We start from the raw sequence: 18612 nt of genomic DNA, 5'->3' as shown, positions 1-18612 counted from the left end.
GGGTAATAAAAAGTCTGCGTAGAAAACGTCTTTTCATTTAGCATTAACATATTATAACTTTTAAACTTCATATCATGAGAAAAGTGTTTTGTGCAGTTCAAATAGATTAAGAAAAAATAAAACAACTGTAAAGGTGTTTAATTGTGAAATATTTAACAAGTAATGGCTAGAGAAGGTATGATTTGTTACTATGAAAAGTGATACTGCTACAAATAAAACGAACTGAAAAAGAATCAAGGATATGTTGAATTAATAATAACAAAGAATACATAGAAATGTGTGTATAAAAAGAGTTATTGTTCCTGCAGAGAGTATCTATCAAAATTCTGAATACGATTTTATTGGTTTTATTTTATTTTTTACAAACGTAAAAAAGAGATATCGAAAGTAATTAGGGTACTTTGTTTGACCGAATTGAGAGAGAATGTAGAGGCAATTCCTACTCGAGAATGTTCATGTGAACATTTTTAGTTTTACAATTTGTAGCGGACTGTCTTTTTGCAATAACCGGAATTTGAAGATTGAAATTGTGCTTTTGCAGTTACGAACACTGTAACAGAACATTTGAAATGTAAACGGTGCAATCGAAAATTACGAACAAATAAAAAAGGATAATGGATTTTGAATAGTTTTCGAAAATAATTTTTCAAAATAATAACAAACGCATATGGTAATGTTAATTCATAAACAAACGAACATTTTTCGCTTTATTTGTGATAAGGATACTGTAGATGAGCTATATCAGATAAGAACGTTTGCATACATGCAATCGCAATCATAGCGAGTGCATTTCCAGCACGGTGGAAGATTTTCTCTGCCAGAATTTAAACAATGATAGCTGGACACAGCGATGACAGAAAACAAAAGACAAAAGTTGAGATTTATACATATATTATATATACATTTATTTATACATTAATATACATATGAATAAAAGCATAAAATCACAGTAACACAGACAATTACTTTATATGAAACACTATCTGAAGATTGCTCTTACCAAGCATGAAACTATTATTAGTATTAAAGTGTTTTATCTAAAGTAATATTTTGTTTTACCGATTTTATATGTATATACATATATACGTGTATAAACTTTATTTATGTTATATGATATAAACTTTCAAAGTATTTAGAAATTCAAAGCACTACTAGCAAAATATTTTACAAATAGTTGACATAACTGCATTATAATTCCACTAGTACGGCTGGCCGCTACCAACAACGATGGGCTCTACTGACCCGCTAAGAGAAGCTGAGCAGCAGTTAGAACAAGTACTTCAACGTCATGACACTCAGAATCATCCGGAAGTGTTCGAATGTCTCCGAAAAACTGGTAGGTTTTACAACTCCTGCGGAAACTACTGCTCAGCTCTGAAACTATTTGAAGAAAGTATTAAGATGGGCTGCTCACTTCCACAAATAGAAAAGCTAACACTTGGAGAAGCGTATGCTGATGCCGCCCGCTGTCTGATCAGACACGAAAAATACAGTCAAGCTACCGATCGAATAAATTCTGCTAAAACGATGTATGAAACGGTACAAGACCAACGATCAAAAGAACTACATATGGCTGACACAGAAAATCTTTTAGGAATTTTGGCACGAAGCCAATGCCAGTTTGAAGCAGGTATAAATCACCATATGGCAGCGATGAATATATTGCTAGGTTTGTACGCGGACAAGAGGCATGAAAAGGTCGGGCAGGCGTATAAAGAGTTAGGAAAAGCTTGTCACGAACAATCGAACTTTAAATCGGCAGTCCAGGCATACCAGCAAGCGTATAATATATTAGGGAAATTAGAGGGGCAGGAGAAGAACATAATCAAGTTGTTGCGCCGATGGGCATCGACGCTTGCCTGTCAAGGTGAATTTGACGAAGCCAATATAAAGCTTGATAAAGCTAATAGACTCATTGATAATCGGTACAACCAAGCTGATAAGGCCATACTAAAAGCATTGGTAAGAGGCTCCCAAGCTGATGTATCCTTACAATTAACTTCATATAAAGATGCTCGTGATAAATTGAACTTAGCACTAGCAGCTATGAAAATATTTTTCTCTAGTGAACATCCTGAAAGTCAATTTTTTGCGGATTTGTGTATCAGGCAAGGAGATAGCTTTGCCAAGAGACTTATGATAGATGAAGCGGTGAAACATTATGAAGAAGCAATGTCGACAGTTGAACGAATGTATTCTTGCAAACACTCGGATTATGGTCGAATAGTTAACAAATGTGCTCTCGCTTATCGTTACATGGGTAATTACAACAAATGTCTAGCATCCCACCTTACCGCTTTAGGAGTCTTTCATGAAGAGTGCCAGCAGAAAAAAAGCAAAGTAGAAGTCGCTGAAACGTATTCACAACTAGGAGAGCTTTATTGCGAAATACAGAATTACGATTTAGCTAAAAAATATAACTTCCAATCATTAGAGATGAACAAAAAAATTTATGGTGGCAATGCGCATAATTTACCGATATATTGTAACTATGTGAACCTAGCTTCTACCTTACTTGGTGAAAAAGATACCTCGCAGGCATCGCAATACTTAAATGATGCCATGGAAATACTCGAAAAAATATTGGATGAAGATACAACTGTACCTCTACTGATACGTTGGAGCAATCTCAAAGGTCTTGTTTATGTACAAGAAGGAAACATGAAAGATGCAAAATCTTTTTTCACTGAAGGTTTACATCTCTGTGAATTGCTTTATGGTGACAATCAGAACCATGTGGATTCTGGCAAATGTTTTGGCTATTTGGGAGCAGTTGCATTGGCGGAAGGAAATGTGGACGAAGCTCAAATACAGTACAGCTTGGCCTATATTCACTGTAAGACATTTGAAGAATCACAGGAGTACCGAGGTCTCGATAGTATTTGCTTTTTAATTAAATTTGCCGAAGTTTCATTGGCCTTACAAAATTATGATCAAGTCAAAGCACATTTTGATAAAGTTGAGGAAGATTTGAATAACTTACTTGGAGATCAAACATGCCACGATGCGGTTGCTATGAAATTGCAGTTATCGGCGGATTGGCACCGTAAAATAGGAGACAACTCCAAGGCTCTTGAGCTTTATGAAGAATCATTGTCTGTGAAAGAATCATTATACAGCGAAAGTTTAAACCGACTTGATTTAGCTGAACTTAATAAGTCTCTTGGGAAACTCTATGGTTATTTTGGGTTACGAATGGATTCTTTGACTTACTATCAGCGATCTTTAGCTATTTTTGGTAAAATCTATAAAGGCTCGTGTCACATGGAATTAGCTCAAGCTCTAGAAGCAGTAGGATTAGCTTACGACACACTCGAACAGCATAAAGATGCTTTACCATACTATAAAGCAGCATTAGAGATCAAAGAGAAAATCACATCCGACTATCGTAAAATCAAGCCAGAAATTATCAAAAGCTACCTCTTGCAAGGAAAACATTTTGCGACTCAAAACAAGTTTAATGATTCTTTCAACTGTTATGAATTGGCAGAAGAACTTTCTGAAGGTTTAGACAGCTCAGAGAGTGTCAGGGAAGACTGTTTGAATGAAATTGGAAAAACTTTTGGCCTTCTAGGGCAGTACCATGAAGCTGAGCTGATTCTCATTCGTTCTATCAAAGAAAGTCTAACTAAGTATCGGGAGATGTTGGAAGAAAAAACTCGAGGTTTATCTTTGCGCAGTCTAGTCGACAGAAAAACTTACCTGGAGCGGCTGAAACACGTCGAAAATTGCCATTATCATAGTTTGGGCCAATCGTGCTTATATATGGCTGATTTATACTACACACGAGCTCTGGGTATTGAAAGCATCTCTGCATCCGAGCGCAAACAGCGGAATACCTTAAGTCAAGCACTTTTTTGGTACCAGCATACGCTAGAAACCCTGTCAAAGGTTCTTAGCAACAAAGACGTACTCTTCGCTTGTATATACAGCAAGATTGGTTCCATATTTCGTCTGCAAGCCACATTCAATATCAGTCACGCCTTTGAAAACTGTGATAAAGCCCTCAAGTGCAGAAAGACGGCTTATGAAAATGTCAACAACAGCCATCCTGACCTAGTGATGAGTATTCTAGAAATGGGAAAGACACTAATTCTTGTTCCAAACCTCGAGGATGCTACTGCACATATAAAAAAGGCAAGAGAGCTTATTGATGCGAGTTATGGTGCCACTTCTTGCGTTGCTATTAAATATGATGCGCTAGAGGCTCTTGGTGATCTGGAGCTTGCCAAAGACAATTATTCATCAGCTCTTGCACGGTATAAAGAAGCTTATGTTTTTCAGACGGATAAATGCAAAGACAAAGATATCCTGCAAGTAGGTTTGTTCCGCAGCATACAGAATTTAATAAAAGCTTACAAGAAGCTTTGCCACTTGGCAGAAGTGGAGAAGTACGAGAAGATACTCGTAGGTCTAGCAAGCAAACATTCATGAACTAAATAGCGAACCCTCACAATTTATCAATAGCTTTATAGTTATATTTGAACTTGTGTAACCAATTTTAATAAAAGTATTTCAATTTATGACTAAGAATAAATTTACATTTGTTTACAATTTTTTCTAATAATTAGTAAAACAGTGATGATACAGCAATACAAGTTTCAAGTAAGAAAAGACAAAGCAATGAGTTTTGCATTTTTAAAATCCTTTGAAGTTGGCTCCTCCAGGACAGCTCTTTTAGGAAGACGTTGAGCTACAACAGCTTTCTGTGATGATCAAGCTACAGTGTTGAACACAAACATCATGGTAGCTAGCTTTAGGAGAGTTCAACTAGGCAGTTCTCAAACCTGCATCAATGCATTGTCAAATTAAAGTTATGTTGACAAGTATATGCTAAATTTTGAAACTTCAAAAAATATTTCGCCAAAATATTTTTGAGTTGTCTATTCCTGCACACATACAGTAGCTGTAAGCAAATATGAAAACTGTTTCCTGTAAGCTTAAGCTGTATAGTTATTGCTGTATTAGTTTAAAGGTTGACTTGCAACAAAATCCACATTACAGTTATTTGGTATCAAGAGATTCACCATGTCTTACTCTGTTGTGTTGTAAGTGCCAAATATGTGGAAATGTGATTACAAGCTCTTAAAAGCTCAAAATCTAACAGTTGATCGCATCCATCACAAAAACGCCGTAGATTAAAATCTCTTTCCAAAACGGCCCAATTGGGACGTATATAGTTGTACAAAATGGCCTCTGTTTACACTTTCACGCAACCTCATTCGTCGAAATATTTTCACAAATATACTTCACACATTCAATAAAACCATGTCTATTGTTCTTACGCGTCTATTTTATCGTCATTGTAATGCTGTCACTTTCAGCACTAATATCTTATAACTTACCATGAAAATTTGTTTAATTTTTTAACCTTAGCTCGAAGAAATACATGTCATTGTCTGATAATCATGATGAGCCTGTTGGTTACCTGTGATAATCAAAAAAATGATGCAAAAATTATTTGCAGAGTATTGGGTCACATGATCAGAGAACGACTTGACAATTACACCAAACCGAAACAAAACTGTAAAGTAGCGAGCATCTATACTTGATACGGGGTTTTCGGTAAAACCCGAAATGTTTGTCATAAACTAGTACTACGATAAGTTTTATATTGAGCTTTGTATTGGCCTTTCAATTCACGTGAGAACATCAAAACAATAACCACTAATGTAATGACTATGTCAGAGAAATAAACCGATTCCGATCTACGGCGGTTTCGTTTATGTTGCGATCAACTGTTCGTTTTTGAGCTTTTAAGAGCTTGTAATCACCTTTCCACATATTTGGCACTTACAACACAACAGAGTAAGACATGGTGAATCTTTTGATACCAAATAACGGTAATGTGAATTTTGTTGCAAGTCAACCCGCATATACTCGCTTACATTCAACTAACAATCATGCCGTGTGAGATAATGAGGTGAGAGAAGCCAACTCCTCTTTTCATTTAATCTTAATTTTCAATTGTTTGATAACAATTTGGTGCAGCCTGACAAAACTGTTAAAAACTAAAAATGCTTTAACTGAGTTAGGATAGCTTATTAACCTAATTGGCCTGTCATAATAGAGCTACTTTTTCAGTCAAGAAGTTTTAGAACAATGAAAATGGAATTGTAGCTTTGATAGCATCAATGAGTGGGTAACTCTTTTTTAAAAAAGACCACCCTAGCCTAACAGCTGGCTGTATTTTTGCAAGATTTAGGGAGAGTTTAAACTCAGCATCTAAACGTTTAAAGCAGAACTACTTTACGCAGCGACTCTGCTGTTTGAATATTGAAAGATATTATTAATACGGTAGATGACCTTGGGCTATTAACAAAAGAAGTATTTAAAAAACTGATCTATTCTAAAAAGAACATCAATAATATAACAAAAAATCAAAATAATTAACTCATTTAAAACAACCAAACAACACTTTTCGAATGCCAGATTTCTTTTTTGGCTTGACAGGATTGTTAGCAACGGCCGAAGTGTTTACATCAGTTCTAATCTCAATTTCTTCAAGTTTAGTACTTCGAGAAGCAGTGACCTGTGTATGTCCTTGTTCTCTTTGTTCAGCCATTGCTTCAGAGCACTTCAGATTTTCTTTATCTAGATACAATGGTAAAATCGGCTTGCTTTTTAGTAACATTTCTGTAGACAAAACTTCCTTACGCCTATCAGTGCTCTGATGATCGGTAATGGCCATGATGTCCTTTAGGAGTTGTTGGTCCTCGCTTGTAAAACCAGTTTTGTACTGATTGGCAGCTACAACATATGTTGACTGCGTAGAAACATGTGCCAACCTTCACTCCATGCATGTGTACGTCATGTTTGACATCAACTAGAAAGTTTTGTCACTACTTCATATTACCAAGCTTCAAAATACTTTTGGAGCAATTTTTAGAGATCTTTTTTGCCACAATTTTGAGAGAGGAGAAATGGAAACAATTAAGCCTAAACATTCTAATCACCAAATCAATGTATTTCAACTCTGTAATAGTAGGCCAAAGGTCAGTTCTATAACCAAGTGAAGGCAACTACCAAAAAAAACTTCCACATTTGTTCATATTCTCCAACATAGTTTTCATCTTATACCATAACCAGCCGTATGCCTGGCATTGCACAGGTATTAAAAACAGTTTATTTACAGTGACAGTTAGTGCAGCTGCCAACCACTTGCCATTAGCTTGGCACATTGCCAATGAATAACTTGTGTCCGCTACTATCTGTATGCTAAACTTACTAATAAGATCCGTGAGAGCAAGCTTTAGTGACATTGCGTAACCGCATAGTGCTATGTGTATTTTAACCTACATAACAGCTCACATCGCCTACTGAAATTATTGCATCTCACGTAGCTTAATTAGTAAGATGATTGCTTGGTAAACTGGAGGCTTTGAGATGAAATCGAGCACGAAGCAGATGTTTTATTCCTAGGTTGTAATAGCTACAGCTGGACAAACTGAATGATGGAGTTTGAGAGATACACAGATATATATTTAGCTGGCATTTAGTAAGACTAACTTTTTTGTTTGTTTTGTATTGAGATATAGCTACAGTTATTCTTTTACTTACACCATCACTTGCTTTAAGATTAAATATTCAAATATTAACTAAACCAATACATCACAATATTAATTAGACTTGAGCATTACTGTAGTTGTCTACACATTATTTCTTACCCAAGACATCACTCAGCTGTCTGAACTCCAATGATCTGCCTTTAGCAATTGGTCCAAACAACAGAACTCTTCTTTTATGGGAAACAATTCTTCTCACTTGCTTTCGAGTGACTCTTGTGGCCGGGAATGAAACTACTGCATCTCTTACAGGAAGGTTGACTAGACTCCTTGCACCATAAATGTCATAAAACCTGCAGGCACAAATCCAAACTTTACTGTCATGAGAGCCTTGTCCATCCTTCTGATTGTTTGTGTAATGCTGCCTCCCTTGTTGATTGTTGGAACAATTGATTTAAAACTGTTTGCTGCCTTCTTAAGTTAATAGCCTTAGTAGTTTAGCAACACAAAATTTCAAAAAATATCTAAAGTTACATAATTTATGGTAATTTATTGATTAAAAAGAAAGCGATCACTTGGTACTACTTTGGTGGTACTACTGTAGGCTGTTTCCTCTTGCGAATATTGATGTTACATGGTTATCTTTTCTTGCAGCTATATACATGTAAGCTTGAGTTGTTATCGAAAGACACTCCAAGATGTAGGAAATAAAACTTTAAGAGTTAAAAAACAGTTTAAGGTGCAAATCAGGTTCCTGAAATAAGTGTCTGGGGAATGTTATCAAAATGCTGTTTTTTGACAAGAAGTGCGATATTGGACACATTTAAATCTTTACTATAATAAGAGTCGTATCTGTCCGTCTGTCCGAAGCCACGCTAAGAATCTTACCAAAAAAGTTTACAGCACGCGGGAATTGAACCCAAGTATTCATACCACCAGCCAAGTGCGCTACCATCTGCTCCACTATACCACCTTTCTACACATGTTGCAGAATAATTGTGCACGTAGTTATTACACATGATGATCTCTCATGGCTAACTGGACTGTCAGCGTACTAGTATATATAAACAAGAGCACAACTTTAACATGTAAGGATGAAGAATTACGCTAAAAGCTGGGACCAAATCCTTAAATTGCCTAGCAAGGTAGAAAGAACATGGGTGAATTCTTGAGCTCTTCTTTACAAAAGCATCAAACTAGCATGTTTGTCTTGTATAATTTTACTCCAAGCCTAAGCTATTAAAGTTTTTAAATTTTTTAGGAAACATTTAAAATCAGTACTAACAGCTTTACACAATTTTGTAATCAACACGATTTTTGATTGGATAACTGTGTGAAGAGTTGCATATAAAGGTTGCTTGCCTCTCCCATTCTTTACATTGGCACTTAGGCTATAAGCATTGTGATAACTACCATAAAACCTCTATTTGAACGCCATGGTGCTCTATGTTTCAACCCTTCTCCTATAATGGCATTTAATTATAGGCTTCAAATAGAAGGTGGCGCAGTATTTTTCGACTAGCTTGTCAGGATTTGGAAAGATAAATTTAACCCCTTTCCAGGTGAAGCAATACTAATGCCGACCATATTTTGCATTCTTGTCGGGCGGAGTGATATTAATGTCATCAGCCTCAGCATTTCTGGTTAAACGAAGAACTACTTTGATTTTAAAGTATTAACGGGACATGGTTATTAACTATTGTGATGGTGTCACTTTCAAAGTTTTAAAGAAAAAGCAGGAAAGCTTTAGAGATAGAAAATGGACATAATGTTTTCAGGTTTTAAAGATGTTTTTAACGTTTCAATGTTAGTATACATCATAACAATGGCAGCTATTACGTTGTGCGGTGTTTCTAAAGTTTTTATCGTTCATCAAAGCGCTTTAAAGTTTTAGGGTAAGATGTCAAACTCTATTATGGTTGAATCTGAAAAGAATGAATATGATTTAGACCTTAGTGAATTCGAATCAGCGTGTAATTCTGATGATTGTGATGATCGATTTTCTCAGGTACACCGTCACTAAAACCATGGCAACCACTACAGCTAAAGCAAAAGAATTAATGGTTATTGATGTAACCAAGACACTATTAATACTATTTTGTGGACACTTCTACTGGTCACTCGCTATTATGGGTTCATTAAGATGAAAATTTCCAAAATGGCTGGTGAATAGGGGTGGTGCTCAATTAAAGGGTGGTACTGTATATTTCAATCTTTCTCCTACAATGATGTTCTAGTAAAGAAGGCATTCAAATAAAGATGGCATTCAAATATAGATTTAACAATATAATATATCAATATATGCATCAATATATCATACTGATGCAGCCCGAGGTCTTCCATTACTAATGAACAAATTGTTGAAATGTTTGAAATGAAGTATGCCTATAAAGTTTATGGCAGGTCAAAAACTAAGTATTTAAGGCTCAGAAGTGAGAAGATGAAAAGAGAGGTCTGTGAGGCATGAATGGTATGATACTGTACATAAAGGTGATAGAAGTGTTTGTAGTACATTTGTTAGTTAGTATTTAAAATGAGCAGAAACTACACTCGGGCACTGTGTGTAATATATAACTTGCATTTTAAAACTAAAAGAATCTACCTACATTGTACATGGTAATCTTATCTCAATTGCTCTTTTAGTAAATTCTACTAGATGTTTGTGTGTCTAGAGATACATAGGCTATTGAAATGAGCTACACATTTTACAAAATATATACTATTAATAAATACAACATGTTGTATTTGTAAATAATACAATTTATTTTTATTATGGACCTATACATGGGTCCATAATAAAATACAAATGTAAAATGAGGTATAGAATGATTTCAAACTTAACCTCAAATAATCAAAATTAACAAGCCTATCTAAGAATGCTGTGAGCTGATTTGAAGAAAAAAATGCCAATCACAAAAAGTATGAGTAGACAACTGAGTTCATTACTATATTAATCATCTGAGAGCCAGAGAGTGCTTTTTTTTTACAAAAGTAAGCACTACTGCATATTGTAGACACTGTGTAGTCTTCATACCCAGCATGTTCTCCCTATACTTATCATAGTAAGTAGTGTGTGAGTTAGCTCATTGACCCACTTGGCCATTTTTTCAGAAAAAGATTTGATTATGAGCTGACCAGAATTACTTGCTCTTCGGTTTTAGCTAATTATTCTACTAAGTTTCCCAATCAACGATGACTTTGACATCTGATGAGTCTGGTTTTACTTTAACACATGCTGAGTGCATATCGAAGATTTGCCATAAAAATTGTCAAGTCTCTATTAGTTGAAGCAGTGCTGCAAACCAGTTGGTCACAAAATAAGAAGTAGGCCTATGATGGGGGTTGATGGCTATTATACAAATATTAATTTATATTTACCGGTATATATTTATTCAAGTAGGTTAAATTTATGAACATATATTTATCACTTATAAACAATATGCACAACTATTGATGTCATTTTTGAAGAAGTCTAGGCACATCTTTTTCTTTTGAGCGTTTTAACCGCGATCGAGTTTTGTTGATTTTAATCTAAAAACATCCTGACAGTCAGGTCATCTCGAACAAAAAAAGACAATCGCAAATGATAAGAAAATGCCAATACTTTCTGATGAAATCTACTTAAATTTTGTTGAAGTTAGTTTTTAATCTACCAATACTCACAGTAATACACAGATTGCTGGAACAGAGATGAGCACGGCTATGACAACATCTTTGATCAGTTGTGATAAAAAATCACTAACTGCTATCGCAATGATAGCAAACAGACAATATCCACAGAGAATAGTAACCAGAGCTGAAGGAGATGGCAGGTAAACCATACTGACAGCTCTCGTTCTCTTTAGCAAAAGATATTTGATCGTTTCGTGATGTTGGATTGTGGGAAATTGTTTATTTAAACGTCTGAAAGGTCAGTTCTTGCAATGTACTGCGTGTAGTTAAATAAACATTAGTCATCAATTATATAAAGGTTTGAGAAGTCACTGCTACCCTTAGCTGCAAACAATAGGTTGGTGTCCAATTCCCAGAAAGGCCACTGATGGTGACAGGAATGACATCCATCCTTACATTGTTCTCTTCAATCGGGCATGTTTCCAGTAGTTGAAGTTCCCTTCCCACTGAGCTCATGCATGTCTAGCCAAGATTATAGAGATCCTTTTTATGCAACAGTGGCTCTTAAAACACCGACAGCCTCTGCTTGCAATAAGCTTTGTAGACATACCTCCTTGATCTTCAAGGGATTCCTCACATACTCGCTGTCCTTGACAAGTCTACTTCTGTCGCTGTTGACAATCAGATTCACTCATTAAAATGACTTGTTATTTTGTGACTTGACATTGAGAAACTCTCAATTTAACATAAACTTTGTAAAATTTGGCTTTATTTATAGATGCATATATTATACATAGGTTTTATGTATAAATTTATAGACTTAGTGGCTAACCAAGACAAACAACAAGTTGACAAGCCTATAGCCTGAGTACTTTGAAGAACCCCATAGTTTGCAGCAAAAATAACCTAAAAGGTTTTAGACACAACAAGCTATGTATAAAGTGCATGTATGCATAAAGCTATGTATAAAGTCCTTAGAGGTTGACTTGCAACAAAATTCACATTACAGTTATTTGGTATCAAAGGATTCACCATGTCTTACTCTGCTGTGTTGTAGGTGCAAAATATGTGAAAATGTGATTACAAGCTCTTAACAGCTCAAAAACGAACAGTTAATCGCAGTCATCATGAAACCGCCGTAGATTGGAACCAGTTTCTTTCTCTGACATTGTCAATCCATTTGGTTATTGTTTTGACACGTGATGTTCTCACGCGAACTAAAAGGTTAATAAAAGACTCAATATAAAACTTCTCGTAGCACTAGTTTATGACAAACACTTCGGGTTTTACTGAAGAGCCCATATCAAATATAGATGCTCCCTACTTTACAGTTTTGTTTTGGCTTCGTCTAGTCGTAATCTGATCATGTGACCTATACTGCCTGCCAAACAGCGCGAATAATTTCTGCAGCATTTTTCAATTATCACAGATGACCAACAGGCTTGTCATGTTTGTCAGAGAATGATATGAACTTCTTCGAGCTAAGGTTAAAACATTAAGCGAATTTTCACAGTAGGTTATAAGATATCAGTGCCGAAAGTGACAGCATGACAATGATGATGAAATAAGCGCATAAGGACAATAGACATGGTTTTATTGAATGCGTGAAGTATATTTGTGAAAATATTTCGACGAATGAGGTTGCATTAAAGTGTAAACAGAAGCCATCTCATTCAACTACATCCCATTTGAGCCGTTTTGGAAAGAAATTCTAATCTACGGCAGTTTCGTGATGGCGGCGATTAACTGTTCGTTGTTGAGCTTTTAAGAGCTTGTAATCACATTTCCACATATTTGGCATCTACAACACAACAGAGTAAGACATGGTGAATCTTTTGATACCAAATAACTGTAATGTGAATTTTGTTTCAAGTCAACCTTTAAGTAATAATTTATGTTTATATGACAATTTCTTTAATTTGTGAAGAAAAGTTGAATGTGTACCTAAAATGCAAAAATGTCATGCGTTTAATCTCTGTGTTCATAGTAGGTGTTCAGATGTTAAAAATCTCTTACAAATATTTCAGTTCTTTGTTTATAGATCATGTCATGTATTGACTTGTTGATGAAAGAAATGACATCAGTAAATTGCTAGATGTTTTTCTGCAAGCAAAGGTTTTAGATAAAGATCATCGACATAATGTAAAATAAATGTTCATAAAATACATATGCCAAGATTTGAGAGCTGTTAGAAAGTAAATAGGAAAATTTGCAAAAATAGCATAATCACTTTATGTGATGTGAAACTGTGGCCCGAGTGTAAATTGCCTTTTCCTACAACTAGACTAGCCCTCTCCTCCTCTCTTCCTCTCTCAGCAGTGATACTGAGTTTGGATGGTATCAGAGATTAACAGGAGCCACAAAATATGACCCCCGTTTTACTTAAAAACTATCCCATTGCCACCTCTATTTTAGTTAAAGAACTGCCTATGATACTAAAACCCAAACTTATTTTAGATGTTGGGTAGAAGCGTTTTTATATGCTTTATGTAACCTTTTTGATGAACCGAATATGGTTACCGGGCTTAAGAAAAGCTACAAAGTTAGGATGTAGTCAAACACTGTAGCAGAAAGTTAGACTATTATCTAGCAGTTAAACAAACTCTCGATAAATACATAAAGGTCTTTGGCTATGCAAAAACGATATATCAGAGATTAAAATTGGAGATGGGAGATCTCGGTAAATCGGTACACAGACGTGTCTCTCTTGCTATAAGCTGTCATCATTTGTAACAAAGTTCAGTTCAATCTTTTTCTCATTTTATTTAAAAGTAGACGCCTGAATGTGTCAAAATGTTATCATCTATCAAAGAACAGGCCAATTGGTAATAAAAAATGCACAAAGAGAAGATTTCTGAGCCTCGGATCATGCTGTACCTGGAACTAAGAGCTAGTGTATGCAACCAAATGGTAAACCTCTGAGCACAAGCTAAAGAAGACGTGATTCTGATAATATTTTACCCTGATGGTAAAATCTGTGTAATGAGGTTAATTAAATGAATGAAGATGCCCTAAAATATTATTTCCTGCCCAGTACATACATTCTGAAAATGTATACAGCGTTTTATTGATAAGTGCAACTTATTTAATTTAGCAAACATAATTTAATACAATAATGGCAAAATAATATGTTATGAAAACAGGAAGAATAAAGCAAGAAGATGACTAGTTAGTTGTTCTAATTGAGTCTATGATGATCTGATTTAAAGATTGTTAATTTACTAAAAAAACTAATATTGACAGAAGCGAAGAGAGATTAGGTAAGTCAGCAGTCGTCTTAGTCTGCTGCGAACTCTATAATATGATCTTTAAAATACTCAATAAATAATTTATATTATTATTCTAAAAACCAGTAGCTAGGCTTCAGGTCTATAAAGTAAGAAGAAAATAAAGATCAACAAATATATATAAATATGATAAAATGATTCAAGAATGGTAGAGTGATATGATCAAATCGTTTTAAAGCAAATACAAATATAACCATCTATTGTAGTCAGTCAACACTCTGGTCAATATACTCAAGTCAAGATATACTCAATATACTCACTGCACTCTGTCAAGAATGTCACACAATCATGACTACTCAAAAGCTCAAATGCTGATATACAAATAAATATAGAGATTCTACGTTTAATCATTGTCCAGCTTCAACAATAAAAATAAATAGATAAATTCACTACATTTGCTCTATCTCTGTAAAAATAATAAATTCAGTCCAATTTCAGTGCACCTTTGTCGCCAAATAACTGAGATCTTACATAGTGAACTGTTCACCCCACCATGTATCCACGTTAGATGATTTCTCTGTGGAGACGGTTTCATCCATACCCTCACTAAACTCTGTTCTGGTGCACAAGCTATTTTTCTTCAATCTTTCCTTAGCCTGGGAGTCACTGAGTGTGGTAGTCACCTTACGAGGCACCTGCAGACCATACTTATAAGTATTCTTGACATGTATGATTTCACCTACACTAGGTAAGTAACTAACAGATATGGGTATTTTTTACATGATATGATAATAAAAACTGGTGTCTTGCATACACCAGTGTAGTGTCACTTCAAAATTTTATGGTTTGATGCAATCAATGAGCCATGGTCTGGACTCTAAGAACCTGGTGAGTATAATAAAATAGCAAATAATTCACTCCGGTTTAGCTAATCTGATAAGCACTCGAAATACACCAAGATAATACTTTAATACAACATGTCTGTAGCAGCAAAAGACCGCGGAAAAAAAATTAAAATCATCGTTGACAAATGGGAGTAAATTGAGTAAATTTCGGTATATGAAAAACTTAGGGCATTTGAAAAAGTGAAATGTAATAAGCTTTGGCAATTTAAAATGCTTTTTGATAGAAAAGTGGGGAAAAATGACCTGATCAAACATTTTTTGAGAATTTAACCATTCTCCTACATAATATTAACTAATACCAGAGTCAAAGTACTCGTATAACGGAACTGTTCGATATTACCCAGAACAATATAATTTCAGATTTGTAACTTAATTAGAGTATATATAAAATATATAAAAAATAAAACAGAAAGTCTCGAAAAACAACCCTAGCAATACATGTATGGTACTAATCATCCAAACTGATCTTCATTCATTAGTCATTGGCTATATCTTGGGATAATCAGTAGAAACTATTTAAAAAATTTATAAATGAACCGGAAAATACTTTTGTGGACAAAAGGTGACAAATTTCAGCATTCTTTGGTACCAGAATCCTTAGTACAGTATGTTGCTTCAATAGCGAGTGGTGTGATCATATAGAAAGCTGACCAACCAGAGGTGAGTATGGAAGGGAGAACGAGACTATTTTAGTATGTGAGAAAGTATGATGAAAGTATAATGCAAGAGGGTGCTCATGCAAGAATCAAGAATAAAATCGATTAACACTAACTCATGCAGATATTATAGAACTAATGCTATCTTGAAAAGTGTGTTGGTGCATTTGGTTACATAAACAGCTTGCTTTTCAGTCACATGACTCATGTCAGTGACTGAATGTGGCCAGATCCTATCTAGTGTTGTCAATATTATCAAAAGGGCTGGGATTAAATGCTGTCTGGATAACATTCCCCAAAGGGCTAATCATAAAACTGCTAAAAAAGGTCGTCGAAGTTAGGAAGTGAACATATTAAGAGTTGTTACTACGAAATACTAGAACTAGCTTCCGCCTTGCCACTGATCGCTTCACAAAACACATTGAAAGCAAAAATTGCAAACAAAATATTTTTTTCTTGCAATTTATACATACATACATACATAACAATTTCCAATATAAAACTCGTATATACAAGAAAGTTGAGCACCTCTCACAATAATGCACTTCTTTATAAACTTTTCCAAACAGTTTTTATTTTGAGCTGCCTTATATTTTAAAATAACTCGGTTTTAGCATGGATTTAGAATAGAAATTAAAACATACTCTCTGAAAATCAGCACACCAATCAAGGTGAAGCGGCAAGAGCGCTAAAATATGCAAAGCTATTGACATTTACCACCGCGTCATTGGCAGCATTAACCGCAGCCAGTTTGTCAATGAAACCTTGCAATAGTAATTATCTAATGTACTTTTGCCTTCAATGTACGGCAGGGGTGCGCTGAACCACGTAACCGAAGCTTCCTTTCTCAGGCCAGCAAAACACTTGATAAAATGTTACTACTTGCTTCACCCTTGAGAATGACAAAAAAGAAAATATTAAACATGAAAAATTAGCTATCCGCTAGAAAATGCTGAAAAAGCAATCACACAGCATTAAAAAATCGACAGGTTCAAGTCATATAAGTCGAATGAAGGAAGGTGGCTTATATAATTCGCTTCGGAAAAATATTAGAGGCAGTCGATATTTATATTGAATTATTCTGACAAAATAAACCTTTCGAAAACACTTCAAGGTAAATTTACACTGGAATTTATTTCTAGAAAACAAACTTGTACCATTTTGTACATTAATTTCTAATGTCACCATGCAGCAACTGATTACCATGATTAAGTTTCGAGTGGCAGCCTTCAAGCATACACATATTCCTATGTTATGTAATGAATCAGGAATGAATTGGTACTTTGACATGGGGGATTGTTACAGTCAGGAAGACCAAACGCGAGAACTTTTGTGCAACCTTGCTTTTGAATCAAGGTTACCCTAGGGCACTTATATTTCGCTAGTATTTAGTTTCATGAGTAGCATACAGAGTAAAACTTCGCTGCAACTTAATTTCGCAGCTTTGATGAGTGCGAAAATATAGTGATGTGAAAATAAATGCAGTGAAACAAACATAATTAGATTCCTCAGGTCCAGTTCACTGGTAAGAAAAATTTTTCAATTTGGAACTAGTTTGTAATTGCGAACCGTAGGTAGAATTGTGCGGGCGAGATCGATAATGCAATTTGATCGCTTGCTGCCATTTGTTTCTTGGACTATCAATGAACAAAGCTATTTAAGTTCGCGTGCTCGCTCGTTCGTTATGATAGTTTAGTTTGCTCATGAAATTTTCGCGAGAGGATGACTCTGCGAAAACGCGAAAGTTAGATGAGGAGAATACATAAGTGTCCTAGGCTATACTAATACTGGAACAAGTTCGAAGAATTTGCTCCTACAATGCTCGCCCTTGCTGTAATAAGAAAAGCCCTACTAGTGGAGTATACCACACTCCTACTAGTACTTACTAAAGATTTCATACACTCAACTCTGTATTTCTCTTTAGCAGTGAACTTGGGGTTCTTTTGTTAGCCTAATAGAGGTTGCATTGATAGCCTGTGTGTATTACATCTGAGGGTGCTGGTTATAATTAGCCATAAAATAATAGTGCTAGCTGCCTTGCACCATTAAGGAACCAGAGCTGGGCTAGCAGGCTGTCTGAGGGCTAGCAAGGCTGAGAGGCAAATTATTTTTTCACTAAGTAAAAAATAACAAAGCATAGCATGCTCTGCAAACGTAGAGGTAAAGCATGAGTTGTAGGGTTATGAACTTGTCGTTATCAAGCTTAAGGTCACTCAATGAGCTTATAGCGACGATTCTTATGCGGCTAGGTGGAAGGGTATATGCTTAAAACACTCTAAAAGTTGACGCTATTATACAACTACTATCCAAATTAATAAAATGATGATTTTGTTAGTATTTATATATGCTATATAAAGTACAGTAGCAGTCACACGAGCTACTGACAAATGAATGCATTACTACCTCTACGGCGTAAGAACAAACTACCGATTTAGAGAGTTTGACAAAGCTAAGAAGATAACCTGAGGAAGGAAGGCTCAGCTAAAGGAACTGACTAGCAGGGCAACTGAAATCGGCAGCGCTGATTAGATAACAGAATAAAAGGAATCTATAATAAGTGACACTCTGACAGAAGACAACTCATTACCCTTTTCTGTAAGTGGAATACATAAAACAGATGAATAAAAAGTGACTTGGGTAAGTGAATTGGGAGTGCAAAGACAACAGCATAAAAGGGTTTAGCAATAAATCACAAAAAAGGTCAATT

The 18612-nt window shown here is 35.3% G+C and overlaps 3 protein-coding genes across 4 annotated transcripts in view; 1 reads left to right on the top strand and 2 right to left on the bottom strand.

Moving 5' to 3' along the window:
• Positions 1–1227: 1227 nt before the first annotated feature.
• LOC137390420 (tetratricopeptide repeat protein 28-like) lies at positions 1228–4434 on the top strand. The gene has a single exon (XM_068076752.1). It carries the CDS (start codon positions 1228–1230, stop codon positions 4432–4434), a length of 3207 nt encoding a protein of 1068 aa, XP_067932853.1.
• Positions 4435–4495: 61 nt separating this feature from the next.
• LOC137391587 (uncharacterized) lies at positions 4496–11337 on the bottom strand. Of its 2 annotated transcripts, XM_068078100.1 has the most exons (4): positions 11169–11337; positions 7668–7858; positions 6533–6750; positions 4496–4787 (listed from the first exon to the last, which is right to left on the bottom strand). In XM_068078100.1, the coding sequence occupies exons 1-4, from the start codon at positions 11324–11326 to the stop codon at positions 4782–4784; spliced, it is 573 nt and encodes a 190-aa protein (XP_067934201.1). In that variant the 5' UTR covers positions 11327–11337; the 3' UTR covers positions 4496–4781. The 2 variants fall into 2 exon arrangements, with proteins under 2 accessions (XP_067934201.1, XP_067934200.1); XM_068078099.1 differs by lacking the exon at positions 4496–4787 and having other exon boundaries at positions 6332–6750.
• A 2714-nt stretch (positions 11338–14051) lies between these two features.
• The window catches only part of LOC137391329 (sodium leak channel NALCN-like), a 74143-nt gene continuing 69582 nt past the window's right edge, over positions 14052–18612 (bottom strand). The window contains exon 36 of the mRNA XM_068077768.1: positions 14052–15039. Within this exon, the coding sequence (XP_067933869.1) occupies positions 14872–15039 (168 nt within the window). The 3' untranslated portion in view covers positions 14052–14871. The remainder of the gene's footprint in view (positions 15040–18612) is intronic.

The sequence above is a fragment of the Watersipora subatra genome, chromosome 3, assembly GCF_963576615.1.
Source record: "Watersipora subatra chromosome 3, tzWatSuba1.1, whole genome shotgun sequence".
In the NCBI taxonomy this organism is placed as follows: Eukaryota; Metazoa; Bryozoa; class Gymnolaemata; order Cheilostomatida; family Watersiporidae; genus Watersipora; species Watersipora subatra.
Note: the sequence above shows the minus strand (reverse complement) of the source record. Positions and strands in the feature narration are given on the sequence as shown.

Coding starts and splice junctions, on each gene's coding strand:
- LOC137391587 (XM_068078099.1), bottom strand. CDS start 11,326: ATGGTTTACCTGCCATCTCCTTCAGCTCTGGTTACTATTCTCTGTGGA. Junction 7,859..11,168: donor CCAGCAATCTGTGTATTACT/GTGAGTATTGGT, acceptor TTGTGCCTGCAG/GTTTTATGACATTTATGGTG. Junction 6,751..7,667: donor ACAGCTGAGTGATGTCTTGG/GTAAGAAATAAT, acceptor CATATGTTGTAG/CTGCCAATCAGTACAAAACT.
- LOC137390420 (XM_068076752.1), top strand. CDS start 1,228: ATGGGCTCTACTGACCCGCTAAGAGAAGCTGAGCAGCAGTTAGAACAA.